The following is a 16,199-nucleotide window of genomic DNA, read 5'->3' as shown; positions in this document are numbered from 1 at the left end:
ATCATAATCATAAGGCCGGCTTCAATGTTATGGAATTACATAGTGTATATAATGAGTACAAAGAAGTTATTTTAATCTGTATGCATGCATGCATCACTAGCTATATGCAAAGTGGTATGGTACCACTAGGGAATAGCTCATGGTATGATTATAATTATGCACACTATAGCTATGTGCTATCATGTCCAAGGCATTGAATCTTACATGGACATCATAATAAGCCTGTAAATTAAGGTAACTGGAAATAGTTGGTGTAACGTGGTCCTTGTCAACTGATACTGTGCTTGAACTATAGGAAATGTGCTGGATTAAGACCAGCAGACCACAGCAAGTGTTGGGACATGGCAAAGCAAACTGTTTTTGCCAGGTATCTCAAACTATTGCCTGAGTACATGAGTATTATATGTATATTAATAACTATGCATGTGATCATGTGATGTCCATGGATATAGGTACAACACGAGAAGACAACTTAATGATTCTAAACAACGGGAGGTCAGTAGTAGGCAGAACAAAATAAATATGTGATACTCTAGTCATGAATTTCAGCTCTGCTGCACTGTGACATTATTAATTTGTTGTCAAGCCGATGACCAACCCAGGAGGCTGCCCTTCAGCTGTGCATGCAGTATTGTTATACATGAGGAAGGCTGGAGCAATGGGACTGCTATGGGAGTACAGTTTCTTGCTCAAGGAAAAACTCCTTATAGCTATACCCTTGCATATACACATGCAACCTTGAGATTATCAGGCTAATCAGTGTCCTTTCACTGAGTCACATTCTTAGCTTTCCAATGTGGTATATGAATCTCACAAAAATAGTTTACATACGTACACAGCACATTGGTGAATAGAGGTACACAGCTATGAGCCTATGAAACATATAGGCCTGCTCTAATATATCTGTGGTTTGTGAATCCTGTATTCACAGGCTTTAATTAAGCCTTCTCAGTGGCAGGCCACAGAATATTCAGCATGCATATTTGCTCCCTGTAATGTGTGTGTACAGCTTCTGCATGGCAGAGCATGAATTTAACTGTATGAACAGTACCTCTGGCTTGCTGACTGACTGTATTCAGTTTTTCTAGCCGGACTGGGATCTATTACCAAGGGGTCCGAAATAAGCTGGAAATCTCGTAAGTTGATCTTGAAATCTTTACTAGAAATCTCTGGAATCAAAACCTGAAATCTATTACCTAACTAACTTTCCTGGCTAATAATTATTTTTGTGTTGTAATTTAAACAGTGTAAGTCTTGCCAGGCTAGGGCTCCTGTACTGACCACCCTGTGGGTATCAGTGCATGGTCTGTACTAATTATGATTGTGACGTCAATACATCCGCGTGATCCATCTGTTTTATAAGTACTCATCCATTGCAGCTAGTTCATCAAGTTTTGAGTGATTTTCGCACATTTCTTGAGGTGTTTTTTCATCTTCACTGCAATATCGAGATGGCATCTAAGACGGAAGATATTAAGCCGAAAGACAAACCTGAAGACGAAAGTGATTCTGAAGACGAATCTACCCCAGCGAACGAGAAGCATATGTTCGTCACGGAGCCAGGCCAGATTTGCTACGATCGCATTCTCCCTAAAGATCTCTATGTCCAACCAAGAAAATCGATATCTTCTCCTGGAGGACCAGGCCTTCTGAGAGCAGCCGGTGTAACCCGAAAACTTTGGCACAAGAAGACACTCAATGTTCACTTCATGGAGAAGAGCTTCAGAGAAGATCAGGTCCTTGAGTGGGCCAACATCTGGACCCAATATTGTGGGATTGAGTTCAAGAAGGTAGATAGTCCAATTGGAAGTGACATCAGGATAGGATTTAACAGTGATGATGGGGCCTGGTCTTACATTGGGACGGATTGTCTTGAAATTCCTCTGAGGGAATTTACAATGAACCTGGGGTTTATTGATAGGGCTACAGTCCTTCATGAGTTTGGCCATGCCCTTGGGCTGATTCATGAACACCAGAGCCCAGCAAAGGGGAACTTTAAGTGGAACAAACCAGTAGTGATTAAGTCATTGAGAGGATCTCCCAACTACTGGGATAGGGAAACCATTGAATCCAACATGTTCCATAAATACAAGAAATCCAAAATATCTGCAACAAAATATGACCGTAGAAGTATCATGCATTACAGGTGAGTGTGTGTGTAGTGGTAGGGGATCCAGGTACTTATTGTTGAGGTGACATATTTTCATAAACACCTACTCACACACATAATTGTGTTAACATAAGTGTCTGTTGTCATGGTGAATGTTATATAGTATGTTACTTAGCAACCACTTTTTTTTCTTCTCAGCTTTCCTGCAAGGTGGATAAAGGGTAACAAATATCCTAATGGTATACCTTACAACACTAAATTGTCAAAACATGATCAGAAGCTTATCCGAAAGTTTTATGGACCACCTAGGAAGCCTTCAGCAGATATTGCCCCACCTGTTGCTACCATGGACAAGTGAGTAAAGCCTTATCACAATTTGAAGATGTATTTGTGACTTTTGTGTGTGTGCAGGACAGCATCGTACTTGGTGCCCAGTATTCCAGCTCCTTGTGAGGACCAGCAATTACCTGATAATACTAAAGTGTATGGTCTTCCTGTGTTTGAGCCTCATAAGGGTAAACATGTACCTTATATTAGCACCTGAAATGAGAACAATTTTTTACAGGTGTACTGAAGAGTTCTGATGATCACTTGATGGTAAAGTTCCACACTTCAACTGATGATGATCCCAAACTGTACACTATTGTCACCACAGGAGAACTTGATACTCTGATAATGCTAATGGGTTAGTTGGTACAATAGCTTGTACCAAGAGTTAATAATGGAGAGCTCTTGGTTGTACCTAGAGAGCTTTGTCTTGAAGTAGTGGGATATATATAGTAAATATTTGTAGTTGTTAGGTGAATTTGTTTGCTAACCGGATATGACAACAATTGGTTGCAGCATAATCAACTTTATGATGTAATTTGATGTTAGTATTAACATTAATTAGTACCAGTAACCTGATATGACCTTTGGTGTTTGTCACAGGTCCCAATGATGTGGAGAAGTTTGTCACAGCTGATGACAATGGTGGTGACGGACTGAATGCCAAGATAGAGAGGGTATTGGTGCCAGACAGTGACTACTATGTCAAGATCAGGACGTTTGATCCCGAAGGTGGTGAATTCAAATTTTACATCACTTCAGATTAACTGAACTGTTCATTAGATTATGTAGACATAATTGTATTTATGTGTACTAGTTGTACAGTTGACAGGCTAGGAAGTAGTGTATGTTTCTTCAGCATACACTTGTGTCACCATGATTTCCCAAAACATATAGATTACGCCTGGAACTAATGTATAAATGCACCCTTCAAAGCTTCTTTTGGAAGTGTTACCAAAGCTTTGTTACTAATGCTGTACATAATTGATGGTTATTAGAGTGCATGTACGTACATTGTAGTACAAACTCCTACACTTTGGTATAGTTCTAGATACTACACCAAAAATATTAGCTGTAACAATACTTGTGCAACTGGTTTAACATGTTAGTATCCGTGGTAATGAAGGATGAATGGTGGTATATCCAGGCTGTATGTATCCCAAAGCCTCAGTGCAACCCATTGCTTTCAATAAACAAGCTGGTGGGATCATGCTTGGTTGTGTAATCACAAATGATTGGGTTGATTTGTGACCAGCCTCCGTACCATTACAAAACAAAACCATGCTAATACTGTAGGTGAAGTGTTTTCACTTATTAATTACATATATAACTCTCAAACAAAATTTTGGAGATGCAATTACTTTGAAGTGTGGAACTAATGCCTTCACCCTATTTTAGGGCACATCTAATTTCAATTTCAGAAACTGTTTCAAAATTAACATTTGCAACAGTGCTTAAATTAAAATTTGATTAACATGTGTAACAAGACTGTACACCTAATATGGCATTGTGATTGTTGGCTACACACATACATACAGTATACATTAGAATGTGCAGAGTAGTGGTATAACATGACATTTGAAAATGGTTATAGCCTAACTAAATAATTATGGAAGTGAGATATATGTTTAATCAGTGATGTAATGGTGTGTATCAAATCAACCATGGTCTACAACAGTTGTCTACATTGATGGTTATCCTAAACCGTAACTTGTTTTCTTCAAGATACTGGCTATTCTTCGGCGGAAAGAAACGTAGGTACTTACAAGACGTGAACCACTCACATTCAACCACAGGAGAAATGGTACGGCTGAACACTCTGTTCATCTGGTATCCCGAAACGTCATCAAACTTCTTTATCCAGTGAGTGTTGTCTTCAATTACGTTAAGCAGTTCAACAGATATGCTTGCCTTCATTGGCCATGATAGGTTCTTGTCGAATTTACCCTCGAGCATTTCGATGACTAAAGCAATGTTATCATCAATAAAGACGGTCATCTGCATCTTGTAGCCATTTGGATGGCTATAAAATGGTGGGCTATTCCATACACCATTGTCGCTGCGTTTGATTTGATCAAACTTATCTAACAGTAAAATACATGGAGATGTCAGCTGACAACTATCACCGTCATGATCAGAACTTGGCACCTTAAACTTCAGTGTGCTTACTTCTACTTTTAGCTCGTCAATTTTGGTACGAAGGTTGGTGTTTTCATCTTTGTAAGATGACAATTTTGAGTTACACTCATCTAACTCTTTCTGAAGGGTGACCTGCGACTGACCAAGCAGCATCAAATGCTCCAATTTGCTTTCATCAATGTGCCCCTGCATATCCTTCCTTAACACCTTTGTGGTACAGCCAGATTTCTCAAAGATACAACTAATCTTTTCTAAGGGACACTGCTTTTCCAAATGGTCATGAATCTCTCCACGAATAATCATTTCCTCTTTACACTTGTTAGGACAACTGATAGGATATTCTAAACATTCTGAAAGATGTGATCCAAACAGATTTTCATATTCCCCTTTAAAGCCACAATATCGACAAGTGGTCCTTCTCATACGACAGTCCTCAGTGATGTGCTTCTCCATCGTGTGACGAATTAACTTTTCGTTGCACCCAAGTCGACACTTAACTTCGATGAAATCACAACCAGAAAGAACAGGATTAATGTGCTTAGCTACATCACGAATTTCACCTTGCCACTTACAACCATCAGATTTCTTAGGACAGTAAGCCAACAAGTCCAAAATCTTCCGCTGTAAACCTTTATCAATGAGAAACGTGTAAGACGTAGATTTACAAAGAGGGCACCTCGAAGCTTTTGCCTTGCTCTCCGTGTTACACGTCTCGCAAAAATGGTTGCCACAACAGCTAGTCAACACGGGGTCACGCATCAACAAAAGACAAATAGGACACACATACTCGTCACTCGGTTTCTTTATACACTCATAATCATAACCCCCAAACACACCTTCAGATTTCGACGTGGATGATGTACGGTTTTGACTTCTACGGATACTTCTGTGGAGAAACTCTAACGGAAGAGACAAGAAGTCTTCGTCCATAACGCCATCTTCGTCATAGCTTGGGTAGAGTGGGTAGTAGAAAGGAGGCGACCCATACTCGTATAACTCTTCTTCGTCACTACTGAAATCAGAAAACATGGTCTCTGCCAACTAAAGCGCATCATACGTAATTAATTTCCCCCAAATGATTCCCTCGCAAAATAAAGAATCGGTGATATATGAAGCTGTGATCTGCTGCTTGGGATATGATCGTAAGTGTAGTATTGTATGGCTAATGTACAATCAATGATCATGAACTATCAATAGTAGTACCACTGCAACACATGCATACAATTCATGCCATGCATAGCTAGCTCATGTCACTGTTCAGTTTCTCCTGGGCTGCCCTTAGCTTGCCATAGCACTGAGGTGGAATACACATTGCTGCTGGATATCACACATGTACATGTACAATTATATTTTAATACTGACCAATCAACTCTGCTCTCATGATATCACGTGCATGCATGATCACTTTATGGAAACATCCTTAATTGCAACATCACATGATCAGCCATAGCTAGAAATTATGTCTTAACTGCTAGAGTTGGGGTAACAAGTTATAATGGCTGTTAAGTGATATAATACTTTTACTAGGTAATAAAACTAGTAGCTAGCAACCTCAAAATAGTATATATATACTCAAGCGGCATTCATGATTGTCACACACACACTCACTCTTACTATGACCTACATATGAAACTACACTTGCACACACAAACCTATACACTTAACATACACTTAACATACATTTACTTGTTACTTTTATCCCATGTAACTAGTCACGGTTACTTTCTATAGAAGTAACAGTGATCAGTTAAGGACATATTTTTGCAATTATTATGCTTTACCAAGAGGAAAAATAGAGCCAGATGTATACATGCCCCAAATTAATATTGATTCCATACAAGCAATGTGGCCATGCATTATAAGCTTTGAAACAGCTACTGTTCTGCATGGAGAACAGTGAAAGGATGTGTCTGCAAAGTGAATTCGGCTATATCATGCATGATGCAAAAATTGTAGTTTTTAAACATTACTAGTTACTATATATGACTATTAGTTATTAGTTATTATCAACTTTACCAGTCACACACTACATACTCAGTGCACAATGTGTGTGTGTGTGTGTGTGTGTGTGTGTGTGTGTGTGTGTGTGTGTGTGTGTGTGTGTGTGTGTGTGTGTGTGTGTGTGTGTGTGTGTGTGTGTGTGTGTGTGTGTACATGTAGCTACTTGGCAAATATTACAAACTAGTATACAAAGAGCACTTCTAAGGTTACATTTACTCAGTATTTGCACTAAATGACTTCATCCTTACTACCACCATCCTTGACTTGCTCAACTAAGTTGGTATCTTGTGTTTTTGTGTCTTTGTCAGAATACACTTCACTATTAGAACTTTCAGAAGCAGTCATCTCGGTGTTACCATCAATAATATTGTCACTGTCACTTTTGACTACATGTTGATCTTCTGAAACTTCGTTGACATTTGAAGCATCAGCACCTGTCACAGAATCATCTTCTTGATTAGCACCATTGAGTAATGATTGGAGTTTTGCAAGTGCCAAGACATGTGTTACTGACATACAACCAGATCGTGAGCACATTCCCCTTAATATCTCAATTGACTCTTGCTTAATATCTTTATCCTCTGCAGGCCCAAATAGACTCACAGCAGCTTCCCCAGTATAATGTACAGCATCTAGTGGAGTGAAGTCGTCATTGATGAAGTACTCGTAGTGACATTGGTAGTTGCGAGACTTGATGAAATAGGTAACATAGTAACTTCCCAAGGGAAACTCTTCAGATCCATTACCTTCACAGAGAGACAGGCCTGTCATGAAACAACTCTTGTCATCAAGTTGTCCATAAGAATAAATGTAAATATACTCCTTGTGACCAGGAGGAACATGTGTTGAGCTTTGATCTTTATCAGGTGGATACACAATGACGTGAGGCTCTGGATTAGCCTTATATAGCTCCATACACCCAGTAGAACAAAATTTCATGGCTTCTTCATCAGGCTGCATCATAGAGGGACCGAGTACAGTAGGTTGGAGGCATATATCACACAAATCATTACAATACCAACATGGCTTTCTGCACTTCATATCCACTGAATTAGGCTGCCTGTTTGGAAGAAATAAAATTAAGAATCATGCATGCTGTTTCCTTGAATCACATAAAAAGGTAGTCAAATTTCATTCTAAATGTTCAAACTCGCTTGACCTGTTGTTTAATTAAAAGCATGCAGCTAGGAAGCTAGCATCTTAATCCAATGAATTAGTATTAAGTTAAATAAGTGTACTCAAACTCAGCAAAACATATATTGATTAAAGCCTTACCTTTTGTTCTGTAGCCAATGCAAAAGGGAATGATAGCAGTGGAATCCATTTTTCTTAAAAACAAGGGATAGGATTTCCCTACTCTTCTTTAGGAGACCAGATGATTTAGCATCATCATCAAGGAAACGTTTGGGGTTCTGATCTGGCAAATATTTCACAAATTCGTATGATTGCGGAGAAAAGAAAAATGCATAATTGTGCTGCAAGCCAGGTTCATACCTGTGAAATATTAGATATGGGGAATCAGCTCCATATTGTGGGCCATCCCCTATAGCAATGAATGCTGTATTTCCTTTATGAATACTTTCATCAGGAATGTCAAGGTGGAGAAGTATTCTGTGACCACTAGGGAGCTCGATCGATCCATCTGGTTTGGACTTTTCAAATGAGTGAGTAATGGAGAATTGTGCAGGAATATGATTTATGATCTTAGAATGACCTTTGACTGATGACTCTTTACGAAGGCCAACTGTGGTGCCAATCTTCACAATGTCCACCATATAAGATGTTTCAGGAACAGACAAGAGGTCTTTTGATGGTTTTAATGTCATGGTTCTTTGTGGCTGTTCCATGTATTCTTGTTCTATTTGCACTGCCTCGGCAAGGAGCGTCTTCCAGATGGAATCAGGGATAGTGCAGTGTCGTTGGTCATCTGCCAGTATTCTGAATGTACCACCAGAAGGTGAAACAACATTAGGAGGACTTTCACACCATTCTGCTTTTGAAAACTTGACAGTTGTCATAATCATACCAATTTGAAAAGTGTATGAGTAAGCATCATTGTAGAGCTTGTGAGAGCCATATTGATATTTACAGTCAGTGAAGAAGAAATGAAATGGATAATGTATAACAGTGTTGATCATTGAGGAGCTCACTTCAGAGGGATCCCCTTTTGTTGGTGCAATAAACATGAATACTTCTGGACGAGGTTGGTGCTCTGGCTTTAGCAGTGCCTCTCTACACTGCTTAAATGTATTGTAAACTTCATCTTCATTGATGTAGTCATCTCTGTTGTTGGAGTACTGGAAAGCCATCCCACGAAAAATCAACCCCACACAAAACTGATAAAGCCATTCTTCATAAAGCACATCTTGCTCTTTTTCAATACTCTCTGGTTTCTCTCTGTTGTAAAACTTTCTGAAAAACTTGGGGATAAAATGACTTTCTGATTTCCCAAGTATTATTTCACAATCGTGGCAGAGAAGGCGAATAGTCATTTCACCAGCAGACTTGAGAGAACCGGTTAACATAGTTTGCCATGGCCAGCTGAGATAAAAAGCTTTTCCACTGTCAGGACTTCCAATGGTTTTGGCAAAATCATCCAGGATTGCTTGAGGGCAGATGTGACTTTTAGCTAGTTTGTTGGTTTTTCGTCTGCACAGTAAACACCGTGGAAGCATACCTTTCATGTTGCGAGACTCAGAAAGAAATTTCATCATCGAACTATCCAGCATTTGGCTACCTTCTTCATCGATACAACCTTGATCCAATACTTGACCAAACAGCTGAATCGCTTCTTTTATTTTCTTAAAACAAGTCAGCCTATGTTCAACATGTTCTTTGCTAGTGGGTAGGGTGTGTTTCAAGCTCTCGATGTCTTGGTGATAGAGGTGATAGAGCGCCTTTCCATGAAAGAGTGTAGCCTTTTCTTTGACCACACCACTGACTGATGTAGAATTGGCTGTCACTTTCTGACAAAATTCCACGCACTCCTCAAACAATTCCTGATTGTATGCTGTTTTGATGTAATTCAGACAGTCATCATTATCTACATAGACAGGTATGCAATTATAAATAAGACCATTTTAATTACGTGATTCATAAATTTGGATAAAACATACAGAGACCTGTATACCTGTACATGTTCATTTAAAGAGTTCTTCTTGATGTATTTCTAAACAAACAACACAATAGTCTTGTGCTGCCTACCCCTAAAATGGGTTTGGTGAAACTTTGTACGAAAAGTTTTGTACTGCCAGAATGTTGGAGGCTCCAATCAGTTCACTCCATTTTAAATTGATCATGTTATAATATTTGCTAAGGATTTGTGGTTAATGTTTTATTACTTCTAGAAGCTTTACAATCACAAAAAAAAGACCCATTATTGTTGGTAGATTTACACAAATGAAGCCGTGCCTGCTATACTGCAAGTGGAACATGAAATTAACATGATTCTTATGCAATACTTACACATCACATATTAAACAGTCCAGTAGTGTACAACATTCCACCTGACAGGGTTGGTGTAAGTGCTATGGCCACAACGATAGTGGCCTTAGCAGGTTTTTACTGATAGAGATAAGTTGATATATTCTAACTGAACAGTACTTGTGTTGCTACTTACAGCTAAATAAGCTTAAAGTGTGCCAATTTCTGTCTTAAACTGTACCCTGATCTGGCACCGGGCAATTGGAAACAGTGGAAATGGAAACTGGAAATGGTCAAACTGTCATATAAATGTACTCTAGAGTAAAACCCTTGTTTATTGGCCACCCTTAAAGACCACCTTCTTACAAAGACAACCTCCGTACAAAGACCACATTGTAATTAGATCTCAAAGATGGCTAAGGCATCCATGGTCACCTTTATGAAGACCACCCTCTTTACAAAGACCACTGATATAATAGCTAAATTTCAAACATTTATTTCATGATTTTGTCAAAACAGTTAGGTCAGCTAAAAAAGGCTAGGCCCAGGATATCATCTCCTTATGAGACCTCATTTTTTGTTGATACAGTAGGTTGTAGTGTACTAGTCACATTTCACTTGCACGGACAAACTATAAGCAATGATGGTAGATGACTTGAGGGAAGTGTGTTGCAAAATTATGGGTTGAACCTTTCTATGAGTCATGAAATACACGTTTGAAGCTTATCAAATATTACCATGTAAAGAGGTCGTCTTTGTAAAGAGGTCGTCTTTATAAAAGGTGACCACTAATGAAGTGGTCTAATCAATTATATCATCAAGTATGCCTTAGCTATCTTTAGAACCTAATTAAATGTGGTCTTTGTACAGAGCTGTATGGTCTTTGTAAAAGTTGGTCTTTAAGAGGTGACCACTAAGTGAGGTTTTTACTCTAGGATACATGTGTATAACAATTTGACCATTTCCGTTTTCCCATTCCATTTTCTGTTTCCACTATTTCCAATTGCCCCCCACACAACTATCACTCAGCTATATTAGCTTTGACTAAGCCTGCCAGACCTGTTTTCTTAGAGGCAGGCAGTATGAGACTAACACCAACTATAACACCAAGACCATTATTACTACTGTACATTTATTATACACACACCTTCTGGTAAGCAATCACTAAGGCTGTGGAAAACAGAAGTTGCAAGTGTTCTCAAGTCCTCTTCAATATTGCTGTTACCCATCAATTTCTTTGTCCAGTCAACAATTTCGTTCAATTCATTTTGCCTTTTGACTTCCTCTGGACAGGATGACTTCAGTTTCCAAAGGAACAAAAGTACTGCTTCTGACAACTCACTATCATCAGTGTCAAAAATACGGCAGATTATCTTTAATCCCTGTTGCTTGAAAATTTCATAGCAGTTACTGAGGAGGCAGCAAAAATTGGTTAACATTGTAACCAGGCCATCTTTGGAGAGCAAGTCCCAGGATTGTGTTTTTTCCTTTTCTGTCAACTTTTCATCAGACAGCGCCTTCAGAATAATTCTGACATCCTCTGAAGAAAGGTGAAGATATTTTTCAATTACACTCCTGTCAAGTTGTCTGTGCAAAACAACGAGTGAGATCTTGGCAAGTTTTCCAATGTAGAAGTTGTTGCTAGGTAAATATGTTACCAATACTTCACTGTAGTGGCACTTCTTGAAATGGTGTCTCAAGTCTTGTTGCGATATGATTGGTAGTAATGTCAACATTGACAATTTCGTAATGTCTGCCACCACCTATTTGTAATTAATATGGCTTGACATATCTTGACTTGTATATGCATACGTTCCTTTCTTATCATGTATACAGATACAGGTATGTAATACTAGTAATGTTAACACATTATACAGAGTATACATTTTATGTAAACTACACAGAATTTTCTGTCTTGAAAGTTGTATAATGGACACGTGTAGTGTGTATGTACCTCAGGATGGTCTGTGGTTGCTGTAGACATGTCGATGAGTATTGTTATCAGACGAGTATGCAGTGAATTGGGTGATGGTTGGACAAACTTGCTACGCATTTCTTTACAGCAGTCGCTCCATATTGTGAGCAGAAGTAACCATTCTATCAAACACTTCAGCTCGTATCCATTACTGACAACTACAGAAAAATTAATTCCATCATGTATTACAGACACATAATAATATTATGCCACAATTGCCACCTATTTTCAAGCCATCCTGAGGGTTTGAGAATGCATTGTCATAGTTACTATTGACCTGGATAAATGGGACCAAAACAAAACATACTCTAGGACCAGGCTATGCATACAAGAAGAGAGGAACACTGTGCGTATAGCTAGCTAAAAGTTTATAAAACAAACATTTTAGTGATCATTCATCACACATAGTGACGTATGTAATAATATAGCCGTACTTGAAAATAAGATAATGAAATATCACTGTACAGTTGGCAAGTTTACAACGTAAGAGCAATTACAAAATTAATTTGCAAAATACTGTGTGTATTTCACATCCGGTGGCTGGTATAGATTTGCTATGATTAGTTACGAATAGCCAATATTCTTGAAAAAGAAGCAGGACAAAATTCAAGAGAAATTTAGATGTATGCTCTTTTTCTATGGGTACATTCCACAATAAAAACTGAATAAATAGTAAATCATTAGAATGTGAAAAAGCTCATGTCAATCTGAAACCATATCTGAACAAAAAAGGGTTGGTGTAGCCATTGTCTTTACACACAAACTGATACACAAGTGAACTAAAGATTTATGTTGGTCACTTACGTATACTGTTTGCTAGGAATATTAATGTAAAAGAGAGAGGACGTTACTACCATGCAGTATGTCCTGTACAACACTCTGCAATAGGATCAACTTAATATGAACACTCCACAGAAATCACACACATATTATTTATTTATTAATTAATGTGCAGCCTCAGTTTGAGGATAAGTGCACATACATTATATTACGTACATTACACTAAGCTGTAGTATGATTAAAAGAGTTACGTTTTCTGATTCTATAACAGATGTTGGCAATATTTTCCAATCTTTGGAAAAAAAAAAGAAATGTTGATAATAACTAGACCATGTACTGGGTTGGATGAAGTGATTGTGGTGTCTGGTACATACTTCAGCGTGCACTGAATGCATTCCAATCATATATTTTAAACTATTGGTACAGAATAGCAACATGATCTTCTACATAATGGTCTCAAGGCTCAGATAGATGACATAGCTACTGTTGTATGTACAATGCACATAGGTACAAATAATTAGTTCAGAACAGTCAAGTATATTCCTTGTTACATAGGATATCCAAGCTGTATAATTATTATGTTGCCATAGAAACCTAGTTCAGATGTGCATACTGACAACAGGTGACACTACACAGGTACAATATTTTATGTATGCATGTAGTGAATCCTTCATGCATTCAAACCTCAAAATTGCAAAATGTATAATCACTTTCAAGTATTTTTTTGCTCAAGATCGTAGGTAAGTAATAATTATGTTATAAGGTTGAAACTAGGTCGGGTTACCAGAGTCATATTTTGTCCAGGTCTGACCAGTTTTACAGGTCTAAATAAATCAATTAGCTTGACGATGTGGAAGTATATTAATGGTCATAGTCTAATCCTGTAGCAGCCCAGCTTCTCTCATGAGCCACGCCCACTTATCAGGATTGTATGTTACTGCCTATAGACATACATGGAACTTGATACAGAGCCATGTCCATTTGTGAATAGGTGTATGCAGTCTGTAGGTATACACGAAGCCATGTCAATTGTTGTTTGCAGGCTTACATGGAATGTACACGTTAAAGGTTAAAGCCTCATCTTGCAGCACACAGTAAAAACAAACTAGTGAACGTCACTACTAAATGTAGTGAATGTCCCTACTAATGTCTGACACAATACTCATTATTTTTGTGTAGTGACGTTCACTACTAAGTTTGTAGTGAACATCACTACACAAAAATAGTGAGTATTGTGGCAGACATTAGTAGTAATCTTCACTAGTTTGTTTTTATTGTGTAGGTCACCTAATTTCTTGAGCCATTTCCACTTCTCAGGAATATGAGATACTTACTATCTGTAGGCATACGTGAAGCTGTGTTAACTTATCAGTAAGATACGCTGAAATTTGTAGGCACACACAAAGCCACACCTTACTTATGGGAAACGTGTTTTGCTATCTGTAGACTGACATGGCTCACTAACTGATCTGCTTTGGTATCATATACTGTAGCTACTCATTTACACCCAAAATTTAGCAATGAACACATGCCAATGTCTTACTTAAACTAGGGATAGCAGTAGTGATCCTGTTTCAATACTGCAGGGTTTCAAAGAACTAATTAGAAATAGCTACTGGAGCTATTGGATTTAGCGACCTGATTGACCAGGAACGGGTCTAGAAATTTGAAAACAGGGTTGGTTCCATTCTGAACACTTGTCAACGTTGTTTCACAATTGGATCTATCATTAAATTCTGTATAAAGATTTGAAGCCATAACAAAGTAGTAATCTAAAAATCTATCTAGATAGTGATACACAGTTACTTTTTTAATATGCTTAGTATAGGAGGACTGAGCTTTAGGCCTAGGATGGCTTTGCACTAAATTCATGTAATTAGTCTGACACTAGTACTATTATGCGCTACTGTAAGTAATCCATATAATTAATTTAGCTAAAAAATAGCTGTCAAGGCTCTTTCTCCCCTGGATCTATCCCTGTTGGCATTTCCTCCAGAGGAGGTTGGTTACTAAGGTTTGTTGAACAGCTAGGAAAGTAACACATTGTACTGAGGAAACTTGTAAGGGTCCTTGGATGCACTGGTATGGATATGCTATCCGTTTTTTTATTTTTAAATTCATTGTTTCCTATTTCCCTCCCACATGCAGATTCTCTTCCCGCATGGTTATTCTTTATTGCTGTCAACTGAACAATTTATTCGTTATTTATCCTGTGATTGCATAGCAGTAACTAGTTTAGCATTCAGAACTGTTCAGGTTCTTAGTTTAAATATTTCTACTGTGTATTCTTACCTGTAAGTTAGTTATGAATTTCGAAAATTAGTGGAAATATCTATAATGAATAATGGATAATGAACCGCCCACCCGCATGTATTTTTGAGGTCAATGAAATGGGAAACAAGGAATTTTTTGGAGTGGCCCTAGGTGTTATTGAATAGAGGATATGCGCTAACTTTATGACCGAAAACATTCTAATGAAAACGTGATGTTTTCTTATGTCACGACGGTGAACGAATGTATTGTAGGTATGCATAGAAAGTGCGAATCACCAAAACTAGACCAGTTACGCGAGTTTCTCCAGGGCGATGGATTCCTTTATGTGTATAACAGAGTAACTGGCAGGAGAAGCCCCATCCGTAGTTTATGTGGCAAGTTAGAGTCCGAGCCGCATTTGCTACCTGTACTTTTGTATGGGATTCACGATAGTCGTTCACCGTCAAAAATTCTTGGGCACGCCGCAAATCTTGTTATATTGATCATTTTTCGTTCAAATTATTAATAGCGCATATCCTCTATTAGTTCAACATTTCTTCGCGATCACAAAATAAATGATGATGGTTTGACCAATCTCCCCTGGTCACATTGCTCAAATGGCTACATAGCTCATTTGTCAGTACATGATACAATTGGGCTACCAATTACTCAAAGAGACAAAGACTGAACAAAACAAAACACTATACCTTTATAAACCTGCTTCATAAATCCATTCAATGTATCCACCAGTTGTTGTTTCTGACTGAGTATCATTTTAGAATGTTCTTCCATGGCAGAATGAGCACCAAGCTTGACAAATTGTTCCCTCAATTCTTCGATAGTCGTAAACACGCTTGTGATAAACCTTTTGGCCTTCTCTTCATCTTGTTTATCATATCCTCCTTTCGTCAAGTCCACAAGAGCGTCTATCACAACACACATCGATTTCCATGTTGTCTGAGTCTCGTCTTCTGATGACATGTTGTAACGAGTAATTGAGTGAAAAATCTCAGTTCAATAATTTTTATTTTTGAAGAAATCCCCGATATCCTAATACGGACAGATTAAATTAAGTGATAGCAGCGTGATGTTCCCTGATGGAGGATGCTTACATACAGCAGGGGTTCATAGTATATAGGCTTACACAATGGACTGTGCCTTCTCACAGGTCCCTTATAGCTAGATAGGACA

The 16,199-nt window shown here is 38.2% G+C and overlaps 3 protein-coding genes across 3 annotated transcripts; 1 reads left to right on the top strand and 2 right to left on the bottom strand.

Annotated features, from left to right (window-relative positions):
- Nucleotides 1-1,333: 1,333 nt before the first annotated feature.
- On the top strand, nucleotides 1,334-3,347 carry LOC136262321 (blastula protease 10-like). Its single transcript, XM_066056544.1, has 5 exons — nucleotides 1,334-2,146; nucleotides 2,309-2,464; nucleotides 2,522-2,625; nucleotides 2,676-2,795; nucleotides 3,041-3,347. The coding sequence occupies exons 1-5, from the start codon at nucleotides 1,452-1,454 to the stop codon at nucleotides 3,202-3,204; spliced, it is 1,239 nt and encodes a 412-aa protein (XP_065912616.1). The 5' UTR covers nucleotides 1,334-1,451; the 3' UTR covers nucleotides 3,205-3,347.
- A 525-nt stretch (nucleotides 3,348-3,872) lies between these two features.
- On the bottom strand, nucleotides 3,873-5,660 carry LOC136262320 (TNF receptor-associated factor 4-like). Its single transcript, XM_066056543.1, has one exon. It carries the CDS (start codon nucleotides 5,603-5,605, stop codon nucleotides 4,091-4,093), a length of 1,515 nt encoding a protein of 504 aa, XP_065912615.1. The 5' UTR covers nucleotides 5,606-5,660; the 3' UTR covers nucleotides 3,873-4,090.
- Nucleotides 5,661-6,473: 813 nt separating this feature from the next.
- On the bottom strand, nucleotides 6,474-16,062 carry LOC136262317 (uncharacterized). Its single transcript, XM_066056539.1, has 5 exons — nucleotides 15,716-16,062; nucleotides 11,955-12,133; nucleotides 11,148-11,763; nucleotides 7,853-9,620; nucleotides 6,474-7,637 (listed from the first exon to the last, which is right to left on the bottom strand). The coding sequence occupies exons 1-5, from the start codon at nucleotides 15,987-15,989 to the stop codon at nucleotides 6,806-6,808; spliced, it is 3,669 nt and encodes a 1,222-aa protein (XP_065912611.1). The 5' UTR covers nucleotides 15,990-16,062; the 3' UTR covers nucleotides 6,474-6,805.
- Between the last annotated feature and the right edge of the window lie 137 nt (nucleotides 16,063-16,199).

The sequence above is a fragment of the Dysidea avara genome, chromosome 7, assembly GCF_963678975.1.
Source record: "Dysidea avara chromosome 7, odDysAvar1.4, whole genome shotgun sequence".
NCBI classification, from domain to species: Eukaryota; Metazoa; Porifera; class Demospongiae; order Dictyoceratida; family Dysideidae; genus Dysidea; species Dysidea avara.
The sequence above is the reverse complement of the archived record's forward strand: the minus strand, read 5'-3'. Positions and strand labels throughout refer to the sequence as shown.

Coding starts and splice junctions, on each gene's coding strand:
- LOC136262321 (XM_066056544.1), top strand. CDS start 1,452: ATGGCATCTAAGACGGAAGATATTAAGCCGAAAGACAAACCTGAAGAC. Junction 2,147..2,308: donor AGAAGTATCATGCATTACAG/GTGAGTGTGTGT, acceptor TTTTCTTCTCAG/CTTTCCTGCAAGGTGGATAA. Junction 2,465..2,521: donor CCTGTTGCTACCATGGACAA/GTGAGTAAAGCC, acceptor GTGTGTGTGCAG/GACAGCATCGTACTTGGTGC.
- LOC136262320 (XM_066056543.1), bottom strand. CDS start 5,605: ATGTTTTCTGATTTCAGTAGTGACGAAGAAGAGTTATACGAGTATGGG.
- LOC136262317 (XM_066056539.1), bottom strand. CDS start 15,989: ATGTCATCAGAAGACGAGACTCAGACAACATGGAAATCGATGTGTGTT. Junction 11,764..11,954: donor CAACCACAGACCATCCTGAG/GTACATACACAC, acceptor AATTACAAATAG/GTGGTGGCAGACATTACGAA. Junction 9,621..11,147: donor TAGTGATTGCTTACCAGAAG/GTGTGTGTATAA, acceptor CTGTCTATGTAG/ATAATGATGACTGTCTGAAT.